Raw genomic sequence first — 20,583 nt, 5'->3', positions numbered from 1 at the left:
ACTTTCAATCGTTCGTTTTCAAGCTCTCGCTCATGCTGTCGGAAAAATAATTCGTCTTCTTGTTGTTGCCGACGTAATTCAATTTTTTCTCCTTCATTTTCCAGTTCCATTTGCGCTCCCCAAAGACGTTGATCGGCTTCTTGCTCCGCTCTGAAGTACTTGAGTTCTAATTCATCAGTCTCGCGTCTTCTAGATGAACGCAAGTTGGCGATACTGAGTTTTTTTGTTTCGGTGTGTAGCAGAATGCCTGGAAGAGACCTCAACATTCTCTTCGATCCTCAACATTCATTTCCTTTCGTTACTGAAAACTGAACCTGTCGTATGGAATTTTGCCAATAGTGTTTTTGTGGAGCTACAACCTACAGAGACATTTTTATCAGATGTTTTATGATCTTTTCTGGTCAGATCCTTTTGCATTGTTCATGTTCGGCTAAACTTTTGCAAGTGGTTAGTGTTTAGTACGATAACCATTGTCAGGTCGGGTGGTCTATTGTGTCATTCGAGTAGTTCCCGAGTTTTGAGCTCTAAGTGGTGCAATTTTTCAGGTTTTTCGTCAGTTTTTTTTACCATTTTTTAGCTATGTTTTTGATATTGCCCATAGCCTTACGCAAGCCCCAAACTATCCCCCTTTCCTCTCTTCTACTCACACGTAACCCACTGACTTTGCCCCGCCCACTAGCGACCACCGCCACCCCCTATCTAATCCCCACATGTAACTCGTACCTACCTTCCCACAGCTGTTAACCTATCTACCCCCTGCGTACACCACCCATCTACCTCATCACCCCCACCAAAAATACCTACCCCTTAACAACCTATCAACTTCAACTACACTTTACCTTTCTTTGCATTAATTCAAACAGATAAGTCCAAATGAGTGCCTGTCACTATAATTGAGAGTATTTGAGGGCAGCAAATAGAGGCAGCATTGAATTAACCAGATCCTTAATGAAAATCAAACATTTTAAAAAAAGATTAATTTTAGGTTTTTAGCACGTTGTTTCTTTAGCGTTTTATCGAACAGTATGATAAAATGCTAGTAGACATCGTGTCAGTGGAAATCGTAGAAGTTGTAAACCAACGATGATTGCATGGAATGTAAGAAGGCGCTACTTAATGGTTCAAGATTTGTGCTTATTGCCGCTGTTGCCAACCATTTATTCTGTTAATATTTGATTACAAGATTTGTCTCAGGGTTCCCATTAACCGATCAGTTATATTGCCATTGTATTTGGTAGATAAATACTCACCGAACTTAAAAAGACTGTTGCTTTGTCTCTGCGCTACATTAGAGGATCGCTGATGTCAACTGGAAGAACAGAAGAAGTGACAAGGAGAGACAATCTTTGTAGTCAAGCAGTCAGATATGCATCTTCTCAATATCGCGAAGCCGCTTTTGATGCAAAATGACACCATGAAGTTCTGTCCACTCGGGTCACTGCAAGTGGTCTCCTGAAAACTCCCTTTAACTGAGTTTTGGTCATCATCTTTGATCACCCCTCGATTCGTAATTTACTTGTTGGGTATTTTGGCTCGCCGTTGTTTGCTTTTGGATCTCCATCGATCTGTTAGGAGAGTTGTGTTTGGTACTTTGACTTCTGTCTAAGTTAAACGTCATCTTGGGTAAATGCGTTTGTGGTTCTGTCACTCTATTTGATTTATGGATTTCTGGTTTCTTGAGAATGTTCGAATCATGCGTTGAGAAAAGTCTTACACCCGGTTGGAAAAGCGGAGTCGTTTTCGGGTAGGTGCTGAAACATTTGTCCTGTGTGATATTCCTAGGAGGGTCGATAACATTTGGAGACAGAAGCCGGCTAGGGCCAGATTGTTCGACCACTGAATCTGCCCAGCCTGCCGTTCCTGCTAGCTTGTGCTTTGATCCAACACTTCTAAGTCGTCTGCCTGCGATCCAGATGCTCTTGAACTTTCTTTTGTCATTTCCATTCTTTTCTTTCTTCGTCCCTTTTCTGCATCTACTTTCAATCGTTCGTTTTCAAGCTCTCGCTCATGCTGTCGGAAAAATAATTCGTCTTCTTGTTGTTGCCGACGTAATTCAATTTTTTCTCCTTCATTTTCCAGTTCCATTTGCGCTCCCCAAAGACGTTGATCGGCTTCTTGCTCCGCTCTGAAGTACTTGAGTTCTAATTCATCAGTCTCGCGTCTTCTAGATGAACGCAAGTTGGCGATACTGAGTTTTTTTGTTTCGGTGTGTAGCAGAATGCCTGGAAGAGACCTCAACATTCTCTTCGATCTTCAACATTCATTTCCTTTCGTTACTTTTCCTGTCTCAAATTAAGTTTCGTTTGGGTCCTTATCACATGCAGAGGTTGATGAGACTTAAGATGACTGGTTTCCACTCTGTGATTTGGCTGTTCATAATCGTTGTTCTGACTTAAAGTTGTCGAACAATCCGTAGCATTATCTGACTTCACGATTCGTATAACTTCTGCGTGAGTTGAATCTAACTTCGCTAGCAGCAGTTCCAGTTTGTCACAACTCTTCTGATACCAACTCCTGTTCCAATTTTCTCGCATCTCTATAAAGTGATATAAATTTTCCCGCTAAATTGTAGAATCGCAATGTGTCTTTTCGATATTCTTCTATTTCTCCGAGTTTTGGTTATTGTTCAACTAACCAGTTTAGTGTCTTCGTTTCGCCCAACTTTCGATCAGTGTCGGCATCGAAATTCTCCAAATACTTTGGGTTCAGGAGTTGCCTCTGTTGCTGTCTGTTTTCCTCGAGTTTATTGTATGTCTCTTTCGGCAGGCAGTTTTGTTCTTTGTATGCTCTTTCGGCAGGCAGTTTTGTTCTGGGCTAAGTTAGCTTCCACATCAGCAAGATATCTTAAATATTTTGAGCAATTCAGCTTGCTCGCTTTCTCTTCTCTTGAATTGGCCTGACGTCTTGTACTCAGTCGTTTTCCGATGTCTATCGGGGCTCTTTCCAGCAATCGTAAGGATTGAATTGAATTCAATTGAAGATTTGTTGCTGTTCGTGTTGTTTTCGATTTGGCGGACCAACTGCGGCTGCTCAAGAATCTAAGTGGCATCGAAATATCGCTGCATGGTTCTCAAGCTTTACGCAGGCCTGGTTCTTCACTGACTCCGATTGACTAATAATCTCGTAGAAACAATTAGTCGCTCGGATGTTGCTAGGATGTGGCTAGGGCTGTAACTTTTTTTTTGATTGAAGTTGAGAATATCCTTAGTGATAAACTATATTCAATCTCGTGCTGATGTTTGCAAGGCCTCAGCCAGTGTTAGTAACGTTGCTAACTTCGTGCCAAGGAAGCTCTACTAACTTAGAGTTGACAAGATATTAAGATCTAGTAGAACTTAGCATAAAGACTTAAGTTGTTGAAGAATCAAATTATAGTCTAATCTGAGAGCCAAGTGCTCTTTGTACCAGTTTCTAAGGGTTCTAAATAAAATGTGGTTTCACTTTTCAATTTGGGTTATGGTAAATAATCAGGTGATTATTATTTATAACGTCATCGTTAGTTGTTTATGATTTGTTAATCAATTAAAGTGCTTTAAGTCGTAGTTAATGTCAAATTATGGCAATATTTGCCTTTGTTGACATAAGCGTGGATGGTTACTACATAGCACTAAAGGCCTCAAATGTATGGCATTTGACCTCTAATGACCAACTAAAGTATCATAAAATAAACAATTTAAGTAATATAATAAATGACAATATATCAAAAAATGCCAATCTGGCAGCATAAAAGTGCTAATAATCTCTTTTTGGCTTGATCCATAACGTTCCTGGGGTCCATGGCACCTATAACCTCGGGTTGCTCAGGTTTTCCCTTCCAAAATTGGGGGCGGTGTACAGAATTTCGGTCCCAACTTGTGAAATTTTTTGATTTTGTTCATTTTTTGAGTTCTGACCATTTGAAAAATTCCAAGTTTTTTCAGTTTCAAAAGTTAATTCTTCTGTCTGATGGCTCTTGTTGCTGATTTGAAGTGGTGACAACAATAGCTAATTGGTGACTATATTAAACAGGAGTGCATCAACTACCCCGGGTTCTTCATGACAATAAGGAAGGACAGCAACAGCGCAGCCAACAAGAATGAGGCCATTCTGGAGTACGAGAACTTCCGTCACGTCTGCTACAAGTGGCAATTCAAGGTACTACTTTATTTCATTGGGAGTGCTCGTCTTTTTATATACTCTGCTGGCGTGCTTACCCAAATATCTGCATCAATTCAAATTCTGCAGCCATTTCAAATGCCTAATCGGTTAAAACTGCTTTTTAATAGCCGCTAAGCGATAGCGAGCCTGTTAATTTTACCACTCGAAGAGGAGTTTTGGTGGCGCTTCTTTTTTGATCGGTAATTTTGTTGGCGTGTATTTGAAAAAGAAGCGAAACGCTTGCCAACAAAAGAGTATAGATCAAACTGCTGAGAAAATTAAATGAGCAGAGAGAAGCGGAAGTTTTCTTTTGCTCATGTCACCCTTGTTAGAGAGAGAGAGAGAGAGAGAGAGAGAGAGCGCGAGAGAAAATAACGTGAATTTTTTGTTCACGTGAGGAAAATTCAAATAGTTTTTTTCCTGTTTAATAGCCGCAAAGAGAGCTGGGGCTATTATTGGCCCTTCCCTTGGTTTTTACAAATCAAAGAATTTGAATTGCATTGGGTCGCTATCTTTTTTACGACTCGAAGAGGAGTGTTGACGGAGCGTCTTTTGTCGCTAATTTGAAACAGGAATCGGTAATTTGAAACGGCAATTTGAAGTGTATTTGACACAGGAAATGAAATGCGTGTAAAAAAGTATTAGTCATTTTTGAACAGTAGAGAAAGGCGAGAGGGGTTTTCTGTTCATGTTTAATAGAGAGAGAGCGAGATGAGAGAAAGCTGCTGTTACCCCCGGTTAAGGTAACAGCAGGTTGAGAAAATTTTCACCAAGCGATTGAATTTTTTGATCACTTGCAGATTTTTCGAAAGTTTTTTCTTTAGTTTGTCCTTTCAATTTTTGGGTGAAGTGGTTTTTTTATTAACAGGTAGCTGTATCTTTCGAATATCTCAAATATCTAATATTAAGTGAAATTTTGAAGCATTTTTGTAATTTCGCTTTTTTACCGGTTTTTGAGAGTTAGTCCATTTTTAATAGCCGCAGTCAGCTTCTCATCCGGCTATAATAGTAGTATATAGAGGGACCGAGCTGCCCGGGGGGTGGTGACCCCCATGTTTTAAGATAGGCTATAGCGATTTCAAATCATTTTGGTCACCATTGTATTATCGCAGCCATGTATAAAGATAGGTAATAGATTTTACATGTATTAACATTAGAGTTACGGGAACAACGTATAAAGATAGGTAATAGATTTTACATGTATTAACATTAGAGTGATGAGAACAACGTATAAAGATACGTAATAGATTTTACATGTATTAAGATTTGATTTTTGACCATAATGTATAAAGATAGGTAATAGATTTTACATGTTTTGACATAAGAGTGATGAGAACAACGTATAAAGATATGTAATAGATTTTACATGTATTAAGATTTGATTTTGACAATAATGTACAAAGATAGGTAATAGATTTTACACGTATCAAGATTTGAAACAAGACACCAGCCAATTAGGATAGGTAATAGGTCTCATGTATAAGATTTCTCATTAAATTTTGCATCACAAAATAAGAATAAGCTAACAGTTAGCAAATTGGAAAATGAAGCTGTGTTATTATATCTACCAAGCTGTAAGCTGAGCGTAGCTATAATGCGGTGCTCTTGGTTTTTTTTCGTCGTCTATTTTCGTTTTACATTTCTTCTAGAACATTCTGTCTCGTCACTGTTTAAGCGGTTTTTTTCACGCTTGATTTCAAGCTTTCTGCGCGACCTAAACTGGGCGTATTCAGAAGTCCTCTGTTGCTAAATCAAAACTGATTGTAAGAAGAAAGATTGTAACGTCCGGACAGGCTAGTGGTTAAGGCAACGGGCTGTTGATCAGGAGGTCGGTGGTTCGAACCTCGGCAGTGGAACATTTTTCGCACCCAAAAGCATCCTCCTTTGAATTAAACTTTTTAAGCAACGCCGATAACTTATCAACTCACTTCTGTATCATTTTCCATCTTTATTCTACGGCACGCATGGGGTCCATATTATCATCCAGGGTCGCAAGGGGTCCATATTAGCAATATTTTCATCCAGGGTTGTCTACAGATCTGGTCAACACTTTGAGAAATGAGTCAGAAAAATTTTAGATGCTCAGTTTGAACTTTAAAAACCCGGTTCAGGTTTCTCTTCAAGAATGATTACTTTAAACAGTGGACTCGTCTACTTGACAAAACTTTATCACAATCACATGTTCATAAGCGTACAATTAATTTAAATGGTTAAAATGTATGAAAAACAAATCAGAAAGTTTAGATCATCAAAGGTGTCGTATGAATTCCATCTCCATCCACAATTCGTTTTGGATAGAAAAACGAGAGTCCTTTTTTAGTTTGCTCATAGGTTTGAATTTGGTGATTCATAGTTCTGAATCCTCTGTTAGTTGAGGCTATATTCACTGCATCATCCAGGACTCGTCTGTACTTCTGTAAAGGTCCATCACTGTTTTCTTCCAGAACACTCTTGCTGAGTCCTTTGCTGCTAAACTTAGTTTTGTTCGTTACTGAATTATAGCAACAATACGTTTTGCTACATAAACATAGCATTTCAGTACATCGGAACTCCTCCTTGAATAATCCAGGCTCACGCTTGTCATGTTTTACATGTTTTTCGCAACAAGTTCTCGGAAAAAAATTACTTGCACTATTAGCATGGAAAACATCTGTACAGTCATTACTTCTCATCTCATTCCAAATTCTTCTCATTTCTGGTTTAATGCACTCATAGAGATTTTCATGAGCCAGTGCCAGATACAAAGAATCAGTGTCCATTTCAAGCTCCTCAAATTTCAACATCACAGAACTTGTCAAAGAAGTTGTAGTAGAGCTCCAGCATTCTCAGTTTAGCATACTGTAAGATAAAGAATCCAACAATTATTGGTTCACGATGCTCAACAGTGCTTTTCACAAGCTCAACCTCATATATATCTGTCGAAACGCTGTTCAATCTTCTAAAGAGACGGTTATTAATAGCTTTATGCGTCTTTTCATCGTTAAGATATAGAGTTTCTGTGTGCCGACTTCGATCCATAATCTGATAACCATACGAGCTGTTTCCAAGTAATTTCATAGTTTCAGCAAAAACGCTAGAGTCCGGATTTTCATCACCTTCTCGCCTTGCATCAACAACAGATTGTACGAAACCGTTGAAACATTTTTGCGGGGTATACTCAACGAATCTGTGGATTTTGGTACAGCGTAGGCCCAGCTTCAAATAAAACTTTGATAATGGTGTTATGACTATTCCATTGTTTAATTTGTAACTCGAAATCAACATTCGTTGAGGTTTTAACAATAACGCGTTTTTTTTCAGCATATTCCAGCATGAAATTACCTATATTCTCTCTTCCAACATCACAGTTTTTGAAAATTGGAGGAAAGTTTGCAAATCGTTCACAAAGCTCCTCAGGAACTTCTAAATCGCATTGTACATATCCGAATAATTTATCTTCATGTATCCGCGTCAACAGTGTCTCTTTGCTCAAAGGTAACTTGTAGGGGAAATTTTTTCTAATGTGGTTCTTCAACATGGAGTTCTCCTGAACATGATCCCACCATTCACACTCTCGCATCTCTATAACTTTATATCCTTTCTTTTCTAGGTAAAGCTTTCGTAACTTATTTGATTGAGTTTCCCTACAGGGACAGAAATGGTAGTAGCATCCAAGAGCTTCAAAAATTGTTTGGCAATGACCACAGAAGCCATCCACAGTAAAAAAATCAATTTTTTTCTGTTTTCCAGTCGTATAGAAACTCTCAATAGTACATACGGGTCTGGTTGCCTGATAGAAAGATATTACCATGCTCTCAAACTTTCTGATTTTGTTTTGACGAGCTTTGAACTTTTGAAGATGGGTATCAAACTCCCATCTAGTGTAGAGTCCAGTTGGCATCGCTTGGCACATGGAGAAAGGATACAATTGACTAGCATCTATTCCAACTATTGTTTTACAGATATTGTTTGACCTCCGGATGAACGTTTTGTCTACAACAGCTTTCCTTGTAAACACTATTGTTGGACCACCAGTCATTTCACTTCGTATTTTCTCATGCAAGTCTTTGTCAGCTTCGATGAAAGGGTAAAACTTTCTATCAGTTGATTTATGAAGACAGATATTTGCCAAATTGGGTAGTGTACACCCAAGCTTTAACATATCAATTTTCTGATCGTGATAGAATTTCATCATTTTCTTCATTGCTTGCAAAGTTGGTACAACATCTTTGTTGTTATACCAGCGAAGGAAATCACGAAAAGTTGTCATTTTCTCCATCTTCCACAACTTTTCAAGGAGAGCATAATTCCCTTTTCCAGATAAAGGTTTCTCTTTCAAACCCAGTTCTCGGAGAACATCTAATTCCTCTTTTGCAGATTCCATCATTTTCTTGAACTGACTGAAGTCCTTCTCCAAAGGATTTAGATTTTTCAGTTTGCTGAAGAAGGAGTCATAGGGTGGAAGATGATTGCAGTCAAGTTTCGTAAACGAATCGAACCATTCATATGGGAAATAACCTTTTGTCTCCTCAGATTGATATGCTTTCAGAAAAGAATCCAGAGATGTTGCTCCAGCAAGAAAGTTCAAAATATCGAGAAACTGAATATCACCGAATTTGAAAGAAATAAATTGATTGGCCTTTTTGATTACCGTAGGTTGAATAGCTCTATCGTGAAGGAGATGGGGAATATTATACGCTTTGATTAAATTTAGGTCATATTTTCCACTGTTGAATCCAAAAACTGGTAGAGTGTCAACATAATTGTTGAAATGACGCTGGAGATCAAGGAGTTGCTTTTGCTGGATTCGTAAAAAGCTTTTAGTTGCATTACTGTCATCTTTTTCACTACTGAAGTTTGGTTGAGTTTCGGAAATAATTTGCAGTCTGGAGGAAACATCACTCAACCTAGTTTTGATCTCTGCTTCCGTCGCCAGGAACTTGGGTCTCAAGTCCGCCTTGTTTTTTGCTGCTAACGTTTCCAGTTGAGCTACAAAGGATATGATAAGACGATTAGGATCGTTTTCGCATAAGAAAACTGGTTCGTCCAACAAATTTGAAGAGATTGATACCGATACAGGTACATGAGTACCAATCCATGATGTTGTCAGTGTGTTATTGGCTTCCACTGATTGAACACATATTGATTCGAAGTCGAAGACGACAAATTTTCTGAAGAGTGTATAATCCTCTGGATAAGTGATTGAGAAGTTGTCAAGCTTCTCAAATAGTGTTTCCCGCAACGAATAAACACCCCGCGGATAGATATTCTTCACTCGTTCTTCGCCGCTTGAAGTTTTCAAATGCCGCTTGAAATGACCTGAATGGTTGAAAAACACATCACAGCTGGGACAACGAAACTTCTTGAAGAATTTGTTGATATCATTAACATAACAGATATGATTGTTGTATCGAAGCAGTTTAATGTTTTCATCATATCGTTCAACGCTGCGTCGTACAAGTTCACCGATAATTTCACCATCTTCAATGTCAAAATCATAGATGAAAATGTTTTGTTTGATTTGTTCTTCAATTATTGGAATTTGATCAAAGGAAACACCTGTGAAACTTTCAGGGTCGCAGCCGCTTGCAGTAACAAAATTGTGAAAAATTTTTATTGCCTGTAGTTCAACATCTACTGATCCAAATAAATGAATAGCAATTGCACGAAACAGACACAAATTATCGTTATACGGTTCATCGTGTCCATTTGAAAGCAGACATTTCACTTCAGGGTTCCTTAATAATGGCTCTGGAAGAGGCAAATCAGTGCAACCCATAGGTATATTCGTAGGAAGCGCTGCAAAGACAGTAACATTTGTAATTACTGTGAATCGCCATTTTGAGTTTTGGCGTTCCTGTGTACATGTTTCAATCAAGTCAAGTTTCTCAATTTCGTTCTGGATGTTTAATAAATCGTTTTTATTGCTTAGCAGAAAAGCTCGGTCCAGCAATAAGTTATTTTCATGCGGATAATAATATCGGTAATCGTTTGTCTCTATATTTTGCAACAGAAACCCTAAAGCTAGGTTAATTTTTGCAGCACAGTTGAGGTTTGCAAAAACTTCATCAAGTTTTTTATTGATCTCCTTGGTGTCCAAATCAGATAAACTGAAGTTGAGATTTTCCTGTCTGCCGTGCTCAGCATGCATATCGTCAAGTAAATGCTGACACGCTGCCAGTTCTTCCTTCAATGACTCGCTATCGTTATCAACTTTCTGCATAATCTCACGAACACGGTTTGTGCTTGAGGACCCAATTGTTGTGCTAGCTTGATGTACTTTTTTGCGATGAAGTTGAAATGAGTGGAAACTTGGGAACTGTTTCTGACAGACAACACACTTGTTCAGTGTATTACGAATTTTTGCTCCGTGAGCCTTCGCAATATGGTATGACAATTCTGCAGCATTTTTTGTCGCAAAATTACAATTCTTTTTCTTACAGTAAAGCGTGCCCATCATACATGTCCTCCTGTGACGAGCAATATGGGCCTTTACAACAGATTTTCCACATTTTTCACAGTTGATGGGTAGATTTCGATCTTTTGCAGGCATTTTGTTATAACTGGGTAAGTTCAACTATGGAAGAAGCAAAGCGATTTTTTAATTTTTGTCGGAAGGAAATGTCAACTGAACCGTAAAATATGGATAAACAAGTGTCTCTCAACTCTGCGGAAATTAAAAGTGTATTCATGACTACATGCGAACAATGAAGTTGAAATTTCTTTGTTACTAAAAATAGATTTTATTTCGAGTCGTCAGCCAATCACAGCAAAGTTTGCAGAACTTCGGGAAGTTGCGACAGCCATTTTTCGTGTACAGAACTTCGGTAAATTCCGACAGCCCTGATTTGTTTACTTAATGTCTAGACAGAATGTATTCACAAGCAGTGAAAACAACCAAAATTATACCTCAGGTTAAAGATTGTAGAACTTCGGGAAAATTCAACAGCTTTGATTTAATTGCGGTGCTTCGGAAAAACCAGACAGCCTTGATCTGTTTACTTATTGTCTAGACAGAATTTGTTTACAAGCAATTAAAATAACAAAAAAAATTAATGAATTTTCACCTTAGAACGACCTTGAAAATTTGTTTACACAGTGTTCTCAACTAAAACCCACTAATTCATAGGGGTAAACCACCAGTTGTTCACTCAGTTTAATCTCTTACTATGGTTGAGGCTATGTACGAAAACAGTCCTGAATACTTCAAAAAGTTTCGAAAACGATTCAAATACACTATTTGCGACACAGAACCAAAACTGCAAGATTCTGGAATCGAAAATTATGCGTACGGTCATCATTCATCTTTGAGTGTAATTGATGGTTGTTTCTTTGGTTCCAGCCATTGGCATCTTATTTTTGACAATACAAGTTAGGAAGATAAAATTGATTTTTCTCCGTATGCTCCTGTTCCGATACCTTGTCTCGTGACCTGTTTCAAATTTCTTATTTTGTCTACTGAGAAAAACTTTGTTACATTTGGTGCTATTGTTTCTCGCTTTCATATTGCCGTGGAGTATTTGTCAAAATCAAATCAACTTTCAATAAACAAAAATAAAAAACAACTCCCATCACCTGTTCGTGAAAAGGTGCTTTCAACAATTACTACAACTTCTAACAAGCGGCCTTCCCCAATTCCTGACCTAACTATAAAACGGTTTTGTCAACTTATGCTCGGTGAACATTCATCTACTCTCTATCAGATTATGGATTTTCTTTTGAGTGAACAAGATAGTTTTGTACGAGAGACTTCAGACTATTTAATAAACTTCCAATTCTGTAAAAATTCTAATGTTTAAAAAAGTGTTTTAGCAGAAAAGTTTAATTCAATTTTACTCCATATGTTTTACAAATGCTAGCAATTGCAATTCATTTACATCTGGTACAAAAGGAAATTTACTGCTATAAAAATAGTGCGCAATATAGATACAAAATAAACCACACAGTTGTGAGTCTGCTGATTGCAGGGGGGATTGAATATCTCTTCTGTGCTCCATAACATCCATCATCATATGCAAATCAGTACATTGCTGTAAACGGGCGAAAATATCTTTGTAGGTAGTCAGAGGTAGTGCTAACGGATCTGCAAAGTATAGTACGGGGTATGCGTAGCGTTTGGCAAGCATCACCCAATGCGTTCCAAAAGAATCAGCTCGTGATGCGTTTACAACTATAAAACTGTTAACAGGTAAATTTAATGGATAATTGTCAGCGGCATAAACACCTCGAAATTTGTATTTGAGATGCTTGCACTTTTGAACTTGAATATAAATTTGATCTTCATCCATTAGTATGAATTCATAGGCAGAATATTTTTGGATACGTTTCTTGCAGAGTCAATATACACCGTAGATGATTTTTCGCCGAGGAAAAAAACTTCAACGTTATTTGTTAAAGCTGTATCAAATTTTAGCTCGACCGATATAGACGAATTTGTTAGTTCAGGATGAATAAAATCATGTGTGGCTTCTTGCGTACTAGTCAGGTCGAAAACCATTATAAAATGGTTTGAAAATTCACTCAATGGTATTCCATGACCGTTTTCTACATAGGCTAATGCGCTCATTGAATTGTAGTACAAACGCTTGTTGTCAATTGTTGACATTGGTGTAGCAGCTGTAGCGAAACCGTTTTGGAACACTGTAATCTCACGCAGCCCAAATTTTCCATAGTTGAAGGGATTTACTGTGTTAGTTCCATTGAAAGCATCACCAGCACACAATGCAATTATAAGTCGTCTTATGGGTTCTTTTGTAAAAATATCTTCGTGCTTCCAACTTTGCTGCCCCATTGTTGCAAGAAAAGTTTTTGTTATCACTTCAATGTATCGATATATTGCAGGTGTTCTCAAAAGTGTTTTCTCAATGGCTCCAACTACGTTGTCTGATACAGTCATCTTTCTAACAAATAAGTTTGCTTCATCGATTTTTACTTTGTAGTTTTTGCCAGCTGCTTCACTTATAGTGGCAAAATCATCTTGTGACCTTCGGAAAGAAATTCTCAGGGTAACTCCGCTTACTAATTGTTTTTCGCACGAGAAATAATCAACAGCTAGTTTTCCATAAAGGGTAATTTGAGTTGATTCTCTCGCAACCTGCTTTCTTGCATCTTTTAATGCATTAGCAATTGCGCTGGGGTTTGCTTCATACTCATAACCTTGACACTTTAACCAAGTCTTCTTTGCATCTGTCCCGTGCGAGAATTCTGTTTCTATGAAACTTTTGTGAGCATAGTGTCCATTGGCAGAAGAGATTTTTATTCCATTTGCAGAAACAGTGCAGTCAGCAAATAGGGAATGAAGGACATTATTCACAAAAAATGCGGAATCAGTATTAGCGGGATCACCTGCGTCATATCGTAAATCAGTTCCATCGACATTTTGTATTCGGCATTTGATTTCCAAATAAATTTTTTGCAAGTCTATGAAATTGCTGCGATCACCTACCACTTCAAATTCAAGTGAAGATCCGGAGGGAGAATAAAGTGGTCCAGTTTTTTGTTCAAATGATTGATCAAAGGTAACAAGCAAAGGCGGTTTTTCAAATAAGTCCAATGAGCTGTGAGTGGCTTCGGAAGGTATTACAATATTAGTTCGCATTTCTGACTCGAGAGAAAAAATCCAGTGGACTCCTTCTTGGCTGTGGTTTTCGAGAAATGATTTTTTTAGAGGAACGTTTTTTGTACAGTCGAGGTTTAGCAAAGTGTTGTCTTCGACGTCTAATAGCTTGCCGGCCTCGTGTTATCCGTGAATGGAGAGAACCACCAATTTGTTTGCGGGCTGTTTTTGCAACCGTGCTTTTCAACGCCTGCTTTGCCGACTTTCGTTTCGTTGCTACTTCAACCAACTCAGGTGCACCCTGCACTAAAAGCTCTCGACCAATTCTTTTGGCAGCGGGCCATATAAACTTTCTTGCCAATGGTAGAGCAACTCTTCCAATACCTGCAGCGAGAGCTCCAAAGCCACTTCCTCTTTGTGACGATAATGACCGGAGAAATGTGGCATTGACTGTGATGCTTGTTCGCTGTAGTAAGCTTCCATTTCACTTGATTTTTTGAAACTTTAAGCTTACTATCACTTTTCCTGTTCCAGTAAATGGAATGAGTTTTCCGGCTTCGTTCCTCAACTCCACTTTAATGTTTTGAATATTGTTAGAAAGTATGGGCTTGTAATCCAGAATTGTAAATGACTTGTGATGGATGGGTGTAACGATGTTTATGCTGCCGTTTCTCAAACGTCTTTCAGACTCAATGATTTTATTTACAGGAGCTCTCACGTCTCCAATAATTTGATATTCTATAACGTCTATGTAGACAAATATTAATTGTGAGCCACAGGTTATATCAACTGGAAAATCATTTTGGTGTCTATTGAGAGTTTTGTGTGATTTGTATCCAATATGAATGTATCCATCATGTGAATTGTCTTTTATACCCTTGAAGCCGAGAATACTTGGAACTTCTTCGTTTTCAAATGAAAAACCCTCATTAGCTCCGAATTGTAAAACCAGTTTATGAGTAATTTTGTCAAAAGTAAAATCAAATTGTTTAAACTGAGCAATTCGCCTGAGTTCATCCATTAGTTGATCCAAGCTACTGTAAATGCCTTTGCGAATTTTTCTGAGGTGTCCACTGCGATTATTTGAGGCGTCGAGTTCCACTCCCGAGTTTTTATAAACGACTAACCCGTTTGAATTGACGTTGTTGATGTTTGATGGGAAGGATATTGGAGATAAAGCTACTTGCCATTCTCCATCCAAAATAAGTGGTTGAGATAACTGGTTACGGAATTTGGCCATTGTGTTTTCACCAAAAATTTCCATTGATGCGTTGGATATTAGGTCGATTGTGAATTCTTTGGCGGGATTCATTTTATTCGTCTGCAGTAACTATCACGTTTACTTGGACTAATTCCGGTTCATAAAATTTACCTTCAATTATAACGTTGTTTGCATCCGTAAGATTGTACGTTGGTGGACTCACGGTAGCAATTTTGAATATCGTAAAAACTTCGTCTGTATAATTTTGTTTATAAGCTTTTCTGAATTTTTCGTCGTGCTTTGCAATCCTAACAAGGTCTCCTTTTTCGTATTTTTGTTTGTACTTTGCTGTGTTGATTGCTAATGATATTAAAATTGGTTCATGTTTTTGAAAACTTTATTAGGTGCTAAATGGGTTACCCGGTTAACACGACTGTTTATAGTATTTACAAACTGGGGTAAATCTTCAATATATGTCCAAGTCCATTTTTCTTCCAAATATTTGAAAATGATGTTTTTAAGCGATCGAATGTTCCTCTCTGCAAATGCCGACTTGGTTTTGCTTTCTGTTGTATATAAATGAATTCCTTTCATTTCACAAAACTTTTTGAAATCTCCTTTGAACTCTGATCCCTTGTCTGTCCATACTTTTTCTGGTTGTTTCTTCTTGATCATTTTTTTGAACGCTTCAACAGCATCTTTTGCATATAAAGCTTTCATTGGTTGAACTCGTAAGTAACGTGATAAAACATCCACAGCCACTAACAAATATTTTACACCGTTGTTGTGTTGGGCAACTTTATCCATATACGCAACATCGACAGACCAGATTTCATTTATTCTATATGCAACAGCTTTCAGTCGGGGAAAACTTTTCCTGAATTGTCTGTATTTTGTGTACGGGGCTTTCGACTGAAGATAGCGAACAATTTTGCCTCTGGTGAAACCACTAGCCTTCTTCAAGTTAGCAATGCTACCAAATGCAGCACTGCCTTTAGTGTACAATTTGTCTAACTGTTTAACTTGATAGGAAGTAAATCTTCCAGGGGCTGGTTGGTTTGATTTCTTTTTCTGCCTCTTCAAAGTTTCCCTGGTCGTTGTCAGAAGCTTTTGTTTTCCTTCGCTGGGATTTTGAAGCAACTTCTTTGTCCGACTCATATTCCAAAAATTGCAGTCTCTCTTCAGATGATAAATTTAGAAACTTTTTGGCGTATGTGTTACAAGTCAAATGCGAACCAATATCGAGATGCCGTAATACACTGAATTGTTCGAAAGATAGTTTGCAAGTGGTTTGCTGTAGATTGTAAAGAAATGTAGCAGCAAGAACTTCTGTATTTGTACCATTAATAAGCAATCTCTTTGATGAGTCCAAGGAAACAGAATCTGATTCCTCTATTATGTCCAGTATTGTATTCGCTCTTTCAAACTTTATCCCCTTCAAGATTCTAATATCATTCAGCACTCCTTTTTTGATAGTCCATGTGTTGTCTGTCGTAAATGATTTCGCCATAGACTCGTTTATTGTACTTCTATCATCCCCTGAAGCGTCAGTTTGTTGTTCTGTATCCTGTTGCGAAGCAGAAGGAGCTGATGGTGACTTGTTTCTCTGGAGAAGTGATATCTGCTTGGCTGGATTGTGAATATTTTTGTTGCTGAGTAATTGAGAGACATGAGGTTGTTCTTGTATACATCTGTTTAGGTATTAACACAAACTCTTCAGTATGCATTTCGTTCTAGATATTCAATGCAAGGTAATGCTATGAGTTGAATGAGATTGTTGCCCGAGGAAGATTGAATTATTTTTAGCCGTTCAGTTTTCCCTACTTTCCTGTTCGAAAGTTGACGCAGAGTTCGAAAGTTGACGCAGAGACGAAAGTTGACGCATTCAGGAACCAAATGAAGTCGCCGTCTTTAAGTAACTCGGATTCAATGTTGGAGTTCTTGTTTGTGCTATTTGCCCATTGCTTGAGCAAAAGCAAATGTTTCTTTTTCATTCGTAATTGGTGTAACAACGGCTTCCTCCGAAGGAATGTAAAATATTGAAGGATTAGGTCCAATAATATGTGACGCAAATCGTAAACCCTGACTGGTTTTGGGATCGAGATCAATAATCAAATGTCCAAAGGGCTCCGCAGTTGCTAGTTTGTATGCTTCTTTTATCAGTTGGAGACAATTCAACTGTTTTCCAAGATATTCAATTTGTTGAATGTCACGAAGCGACTTGAATAATATGTGTGTTGTATTCAGATCAATGGTTCTGGACCATTTGCTTTGATGGAACAAATTATGCTTGACGTATATAACATTTAGTTTGCGATGACGTCCTGAGGTAGCTATTTTTACAAATTTTTTATCGTTGAAGATTTTTTCACAAGAATCGTCATAGATAAGCAGACAATGTGATAGATTTTTTGTTATATCAAAGCCTGAGTATTTTAGAAACTCAATCCCTGGTATAACTTGTTGCATATCTTTGAAAAGTGGTTGGAACTCTTTGTAAAAATAATAAATTTTTTCAAAGCGTGGATAAAAAGTCGATCCTTTTAGCATTCGAAACAAGAGTTCTGTTGTACCACAACCACTTGGTCCTACAATTGACAAGAATACCCTGTCATGTGTAAGAATAACTTTGTTCATAGTTTGGGATTAGGTATAATGTAACCAACTAAACTCGATAAGAGAGCAATCCAAATTGATTTCTCTTCACAGCTTTCTGATAATAGAAAGAGCATAGAGAAGCAAAGAATGATCATTAAGACAATGATACTAACTTGAACAAAAAATATTACTTCGGACCTTGGCACTGTTGAATTTGAACAACAACGCCATGGGGGCATCTCCTTGTTGTTCACATCAAAGACTAAATTACTGATACCGGCGTCAGCCTCGTCTCTTTGATTCATTGGAGAAAAATAATTAATTGAAAAGTGAATTGAAACAAGGATGATATAAAATGTTAATTTTTGAATTATTCTCTGGGCAACTGTTTCATGTACCAGAACTCAAACAAATTGAAACCTTTAATATGACTTTTTATCTCTAGTTTATAACAAACGGTTGATGAGTCATTTTCCTCGAACGATGGTTGACTGAAGACTTTTTCAACTTCGGGGTGCTCCAAGACATATAATCGCAACTCATTCGGCATCTCATTTAGTGATAGCTCACGTTCTGGTGGTGTTTTTTTCAATCTGAATTGGGGAACTTTTTTGTCCGCCCATTACTTCCAACGTGGGATTCGCTGCTCTTTGGGGGACTGCATAGGCTTCTGGTTTGTTTTGTTCATAGCCATAATTGAACTGATTCCGATGTTCTCGAGCTCTCTGTTTATTTTTTATGTACAGTTGGAAGTGATAGAAATTATCTATCACGGGCAGGAAAGCCCTAAAGCTGTCTAGCTCGTCGGGAGAAAGAGTAATGGTTGCAAAATAACGCTTTGCTGCTGCGCTATAAAGCGAGCTGTAACGCGGTTGTTGTGCTGTGTTTGGTTTATTGTTGAGATAGTTCGCTCGGTTCTGTTGATCACTCAAACTATTCTGTATTGGTGGAGAGGGATCCTGAACTCTGTTGAATATTACAATCGGCTGATCGTCAAGTGGAGTCAAGCAAGTGAATATCTTCAAGTTGTCTGACAGATAAGTTGTTAAAGTTGCCGTGTCTTCTCTGTACATCACTTTGTGTCCACTGTGAAAATATTCTTGCTTTACGTTCCGCGCAGTGATTTGATAATTGATCGTTTGTTGAACGAATGTCTGAATGATGATAACAGGAGGGAACTTGTTCTTCTGATATTATCTCTGAGATTCGGGGACAATTTAGATCCTCCAGATTATAAACAGTTTTTTGTAAAAGCTTACTGAGGAGCTCACACTTTTCAATGCCTTTGGCAAAAAAATTTTTTCGTGTGAATCGGAAACTGAAACTCAGACAGATTGTTTTCAAATCACAGTAAGGTATATCACCTTCGTCCCAATCAAGACCGTGTAGGTTATTGGTCAGCCAAATAACAGTTTGTCTATCGTGTGCGGGTAATTCAGCGAATTTAAGCGGCGGTTTGAAAAATATTGTATCGTTGTAACTGGAACACAAACTGAGTTCTTTTATAATGAATCCAAGTGACTTGAGTTTGAAACCTTCGAGGTCGAGGACAATTATATTTGTGGTTTTGCTGCCAAAATTTTCTAGCATTCCAATTCACGAAACAATTGTGAATGAAAAATTTTCACTGATAGAATGAATAATATTCCTGTCAGGTGTCCGAAAAGACAATTGTTTACTGGTGAGTAACGGAAAGCGTAAACATATCCAGGGCCTTTGTTTCGGCAATCTTTTTATAAATCCAGCGGCGTCATGCAATGCAGCATGAAGACGTAGCACTTTGCTCCGTTTCAATAAAGGATCTAGTCTTGAATTATCAATTCCAATGAAACCACCATGGGGTCTAAATTTAAGTGCTATTTCTCCGTCAACTTCTGGATCTAACAAAGAACAAGCAGCTACGAAATATAATTGTCTATAAGATATGTGTGTATAATTTATGTTGCCTCTCAGTGATAAAACTTTCTCATGAATGAGCTTGATGTCTTTTGTTCCTATTGTGTTCATTATTTACTGTTTACTGAACGTGAGCGTTTAGAGTTTTTATTTAAAAATCTTTCAATTCTGATTGGTTGTCAACCTGAATCATAAATCAAGCACTCCTATTGGTCAATTTTTTTGGATAAAAAGTCGATCCTTTTAGCATTCGAAACAAGAGTTCTGTTTTACCACAACCACTTGGTCCTACAATTGACATGAATACCCTGTCATGTGTAAGAATAACTTTGTTCATAGTTTGGGATTAGGTAAAATGTAACCAACTAAACTCGATAAGAGAGCAATCCAAATTGATTTCTCTTCACAGCTTTCTGATAATAGAAAGAGCATAGAGAAGCAAAGAATGATCATTAAGACAATGATACTAACTTGAACAAAAAATATTACTTCGGACCTTGGCACTGTTAAATTTGAACAACAACGCCATGGGGGCATCTCCTTGTTGTTCACATCAAAGACTAAATTACTGATACCGGCGTCAGCCTCGTCTCTTTGATTCATTGGAGAAAAATAATTAATTGAAAAGTGAATTGAAACAAGGATGATATAAAATGTTAATTTTTGAATTATTCTCTGGGCAACTGTTTCATCTACCAGAACTCAAACAAATTGAAACCTTTAATATGACTTTTTATCTCTAGTTTATAACAAACGGTTGATGAGTCATTTTCCTCGAACGATGGTTGACTGAAGACTTTTTCAACTTCGGGGTGCTCCAAGACATATAATCGCAACTCATTCGGCATCTCATTTAGTGATAGCTCACGTTCTGGTTGTGTTTTTTTCAATCTGAATTGGGGAACTTTTTTGTCCGCCCATTACTTCCAACGTGGGATTCGCTGCTCTTTGGGAGACTGCATAGGCTTCTGGTTTGTTTTGTTCATAGCCATAATTGAACTGATTCCGATGTTCTCGAGCTCTCTGTTTATTTTTTATGTACAGTTGGAAGTGATAGAAATTATCTATCACGGGCAGGAAAGCCCTAAAGCTGTCTAGCTCGTCGGGAGAAAGAGTAATGGTTGCAAAATAACGCTTTGCTGCTGCGCTATAAAGCGAGCTGTAACGCGGTTGTTGTGCTGTGTTTGGTTTATTGTTGAGATAGTTCGCTCGGGTT

At 37.8% G+C, this 20,583-nt stretch overlaps 1 protein-coding gene across 5 annotated transcripts in view; it reads left to right on the top strand.

The window, feature by feature from the left end:
• Positions 1-20,583, top strand: part of LOC142340355 (THO complex subunit 2-like) — a 215,790-nt gene that overhangs the window by 117,596 nt on the left and 77,611 nt on the right. For all 5 annotated transcript variants that reach the window (XR_012759067.1, XR_012759068.1, XM_075390939.1 and 2 more), the window contains exon 18: positions 4,009-4,134. Coding sequence is in view for 3 of the 5 variants with exons in the window: in XM_075390939.1 (XP_075247054.1) it covers positions 4,009-4,134 (126 nt within the window). In the remaining 2 variants the exon portion in view is untranslated. The remainder of the gene's footprint in view (positions 1-4,008; positions 4,135-20,583) is intronic.

This window comes from Convolutriloba macropyga, chromosome 1 (genome assembly GCF_964194025.1).
Source record: "Convolutriloba macropyga chromosome 1, txConMacr16.3, whole genome shotgun sequence".
Classification (NCBI taxonomy): Eukaryota; Metazoa; Xenacoelomorpha; order Acoela; family Convolutidae; genus Convolutriloba; species Convolutriloba macropyga.
This window is presented reverse-complemented; position numbering and strand designations above follow the sequence as displayed.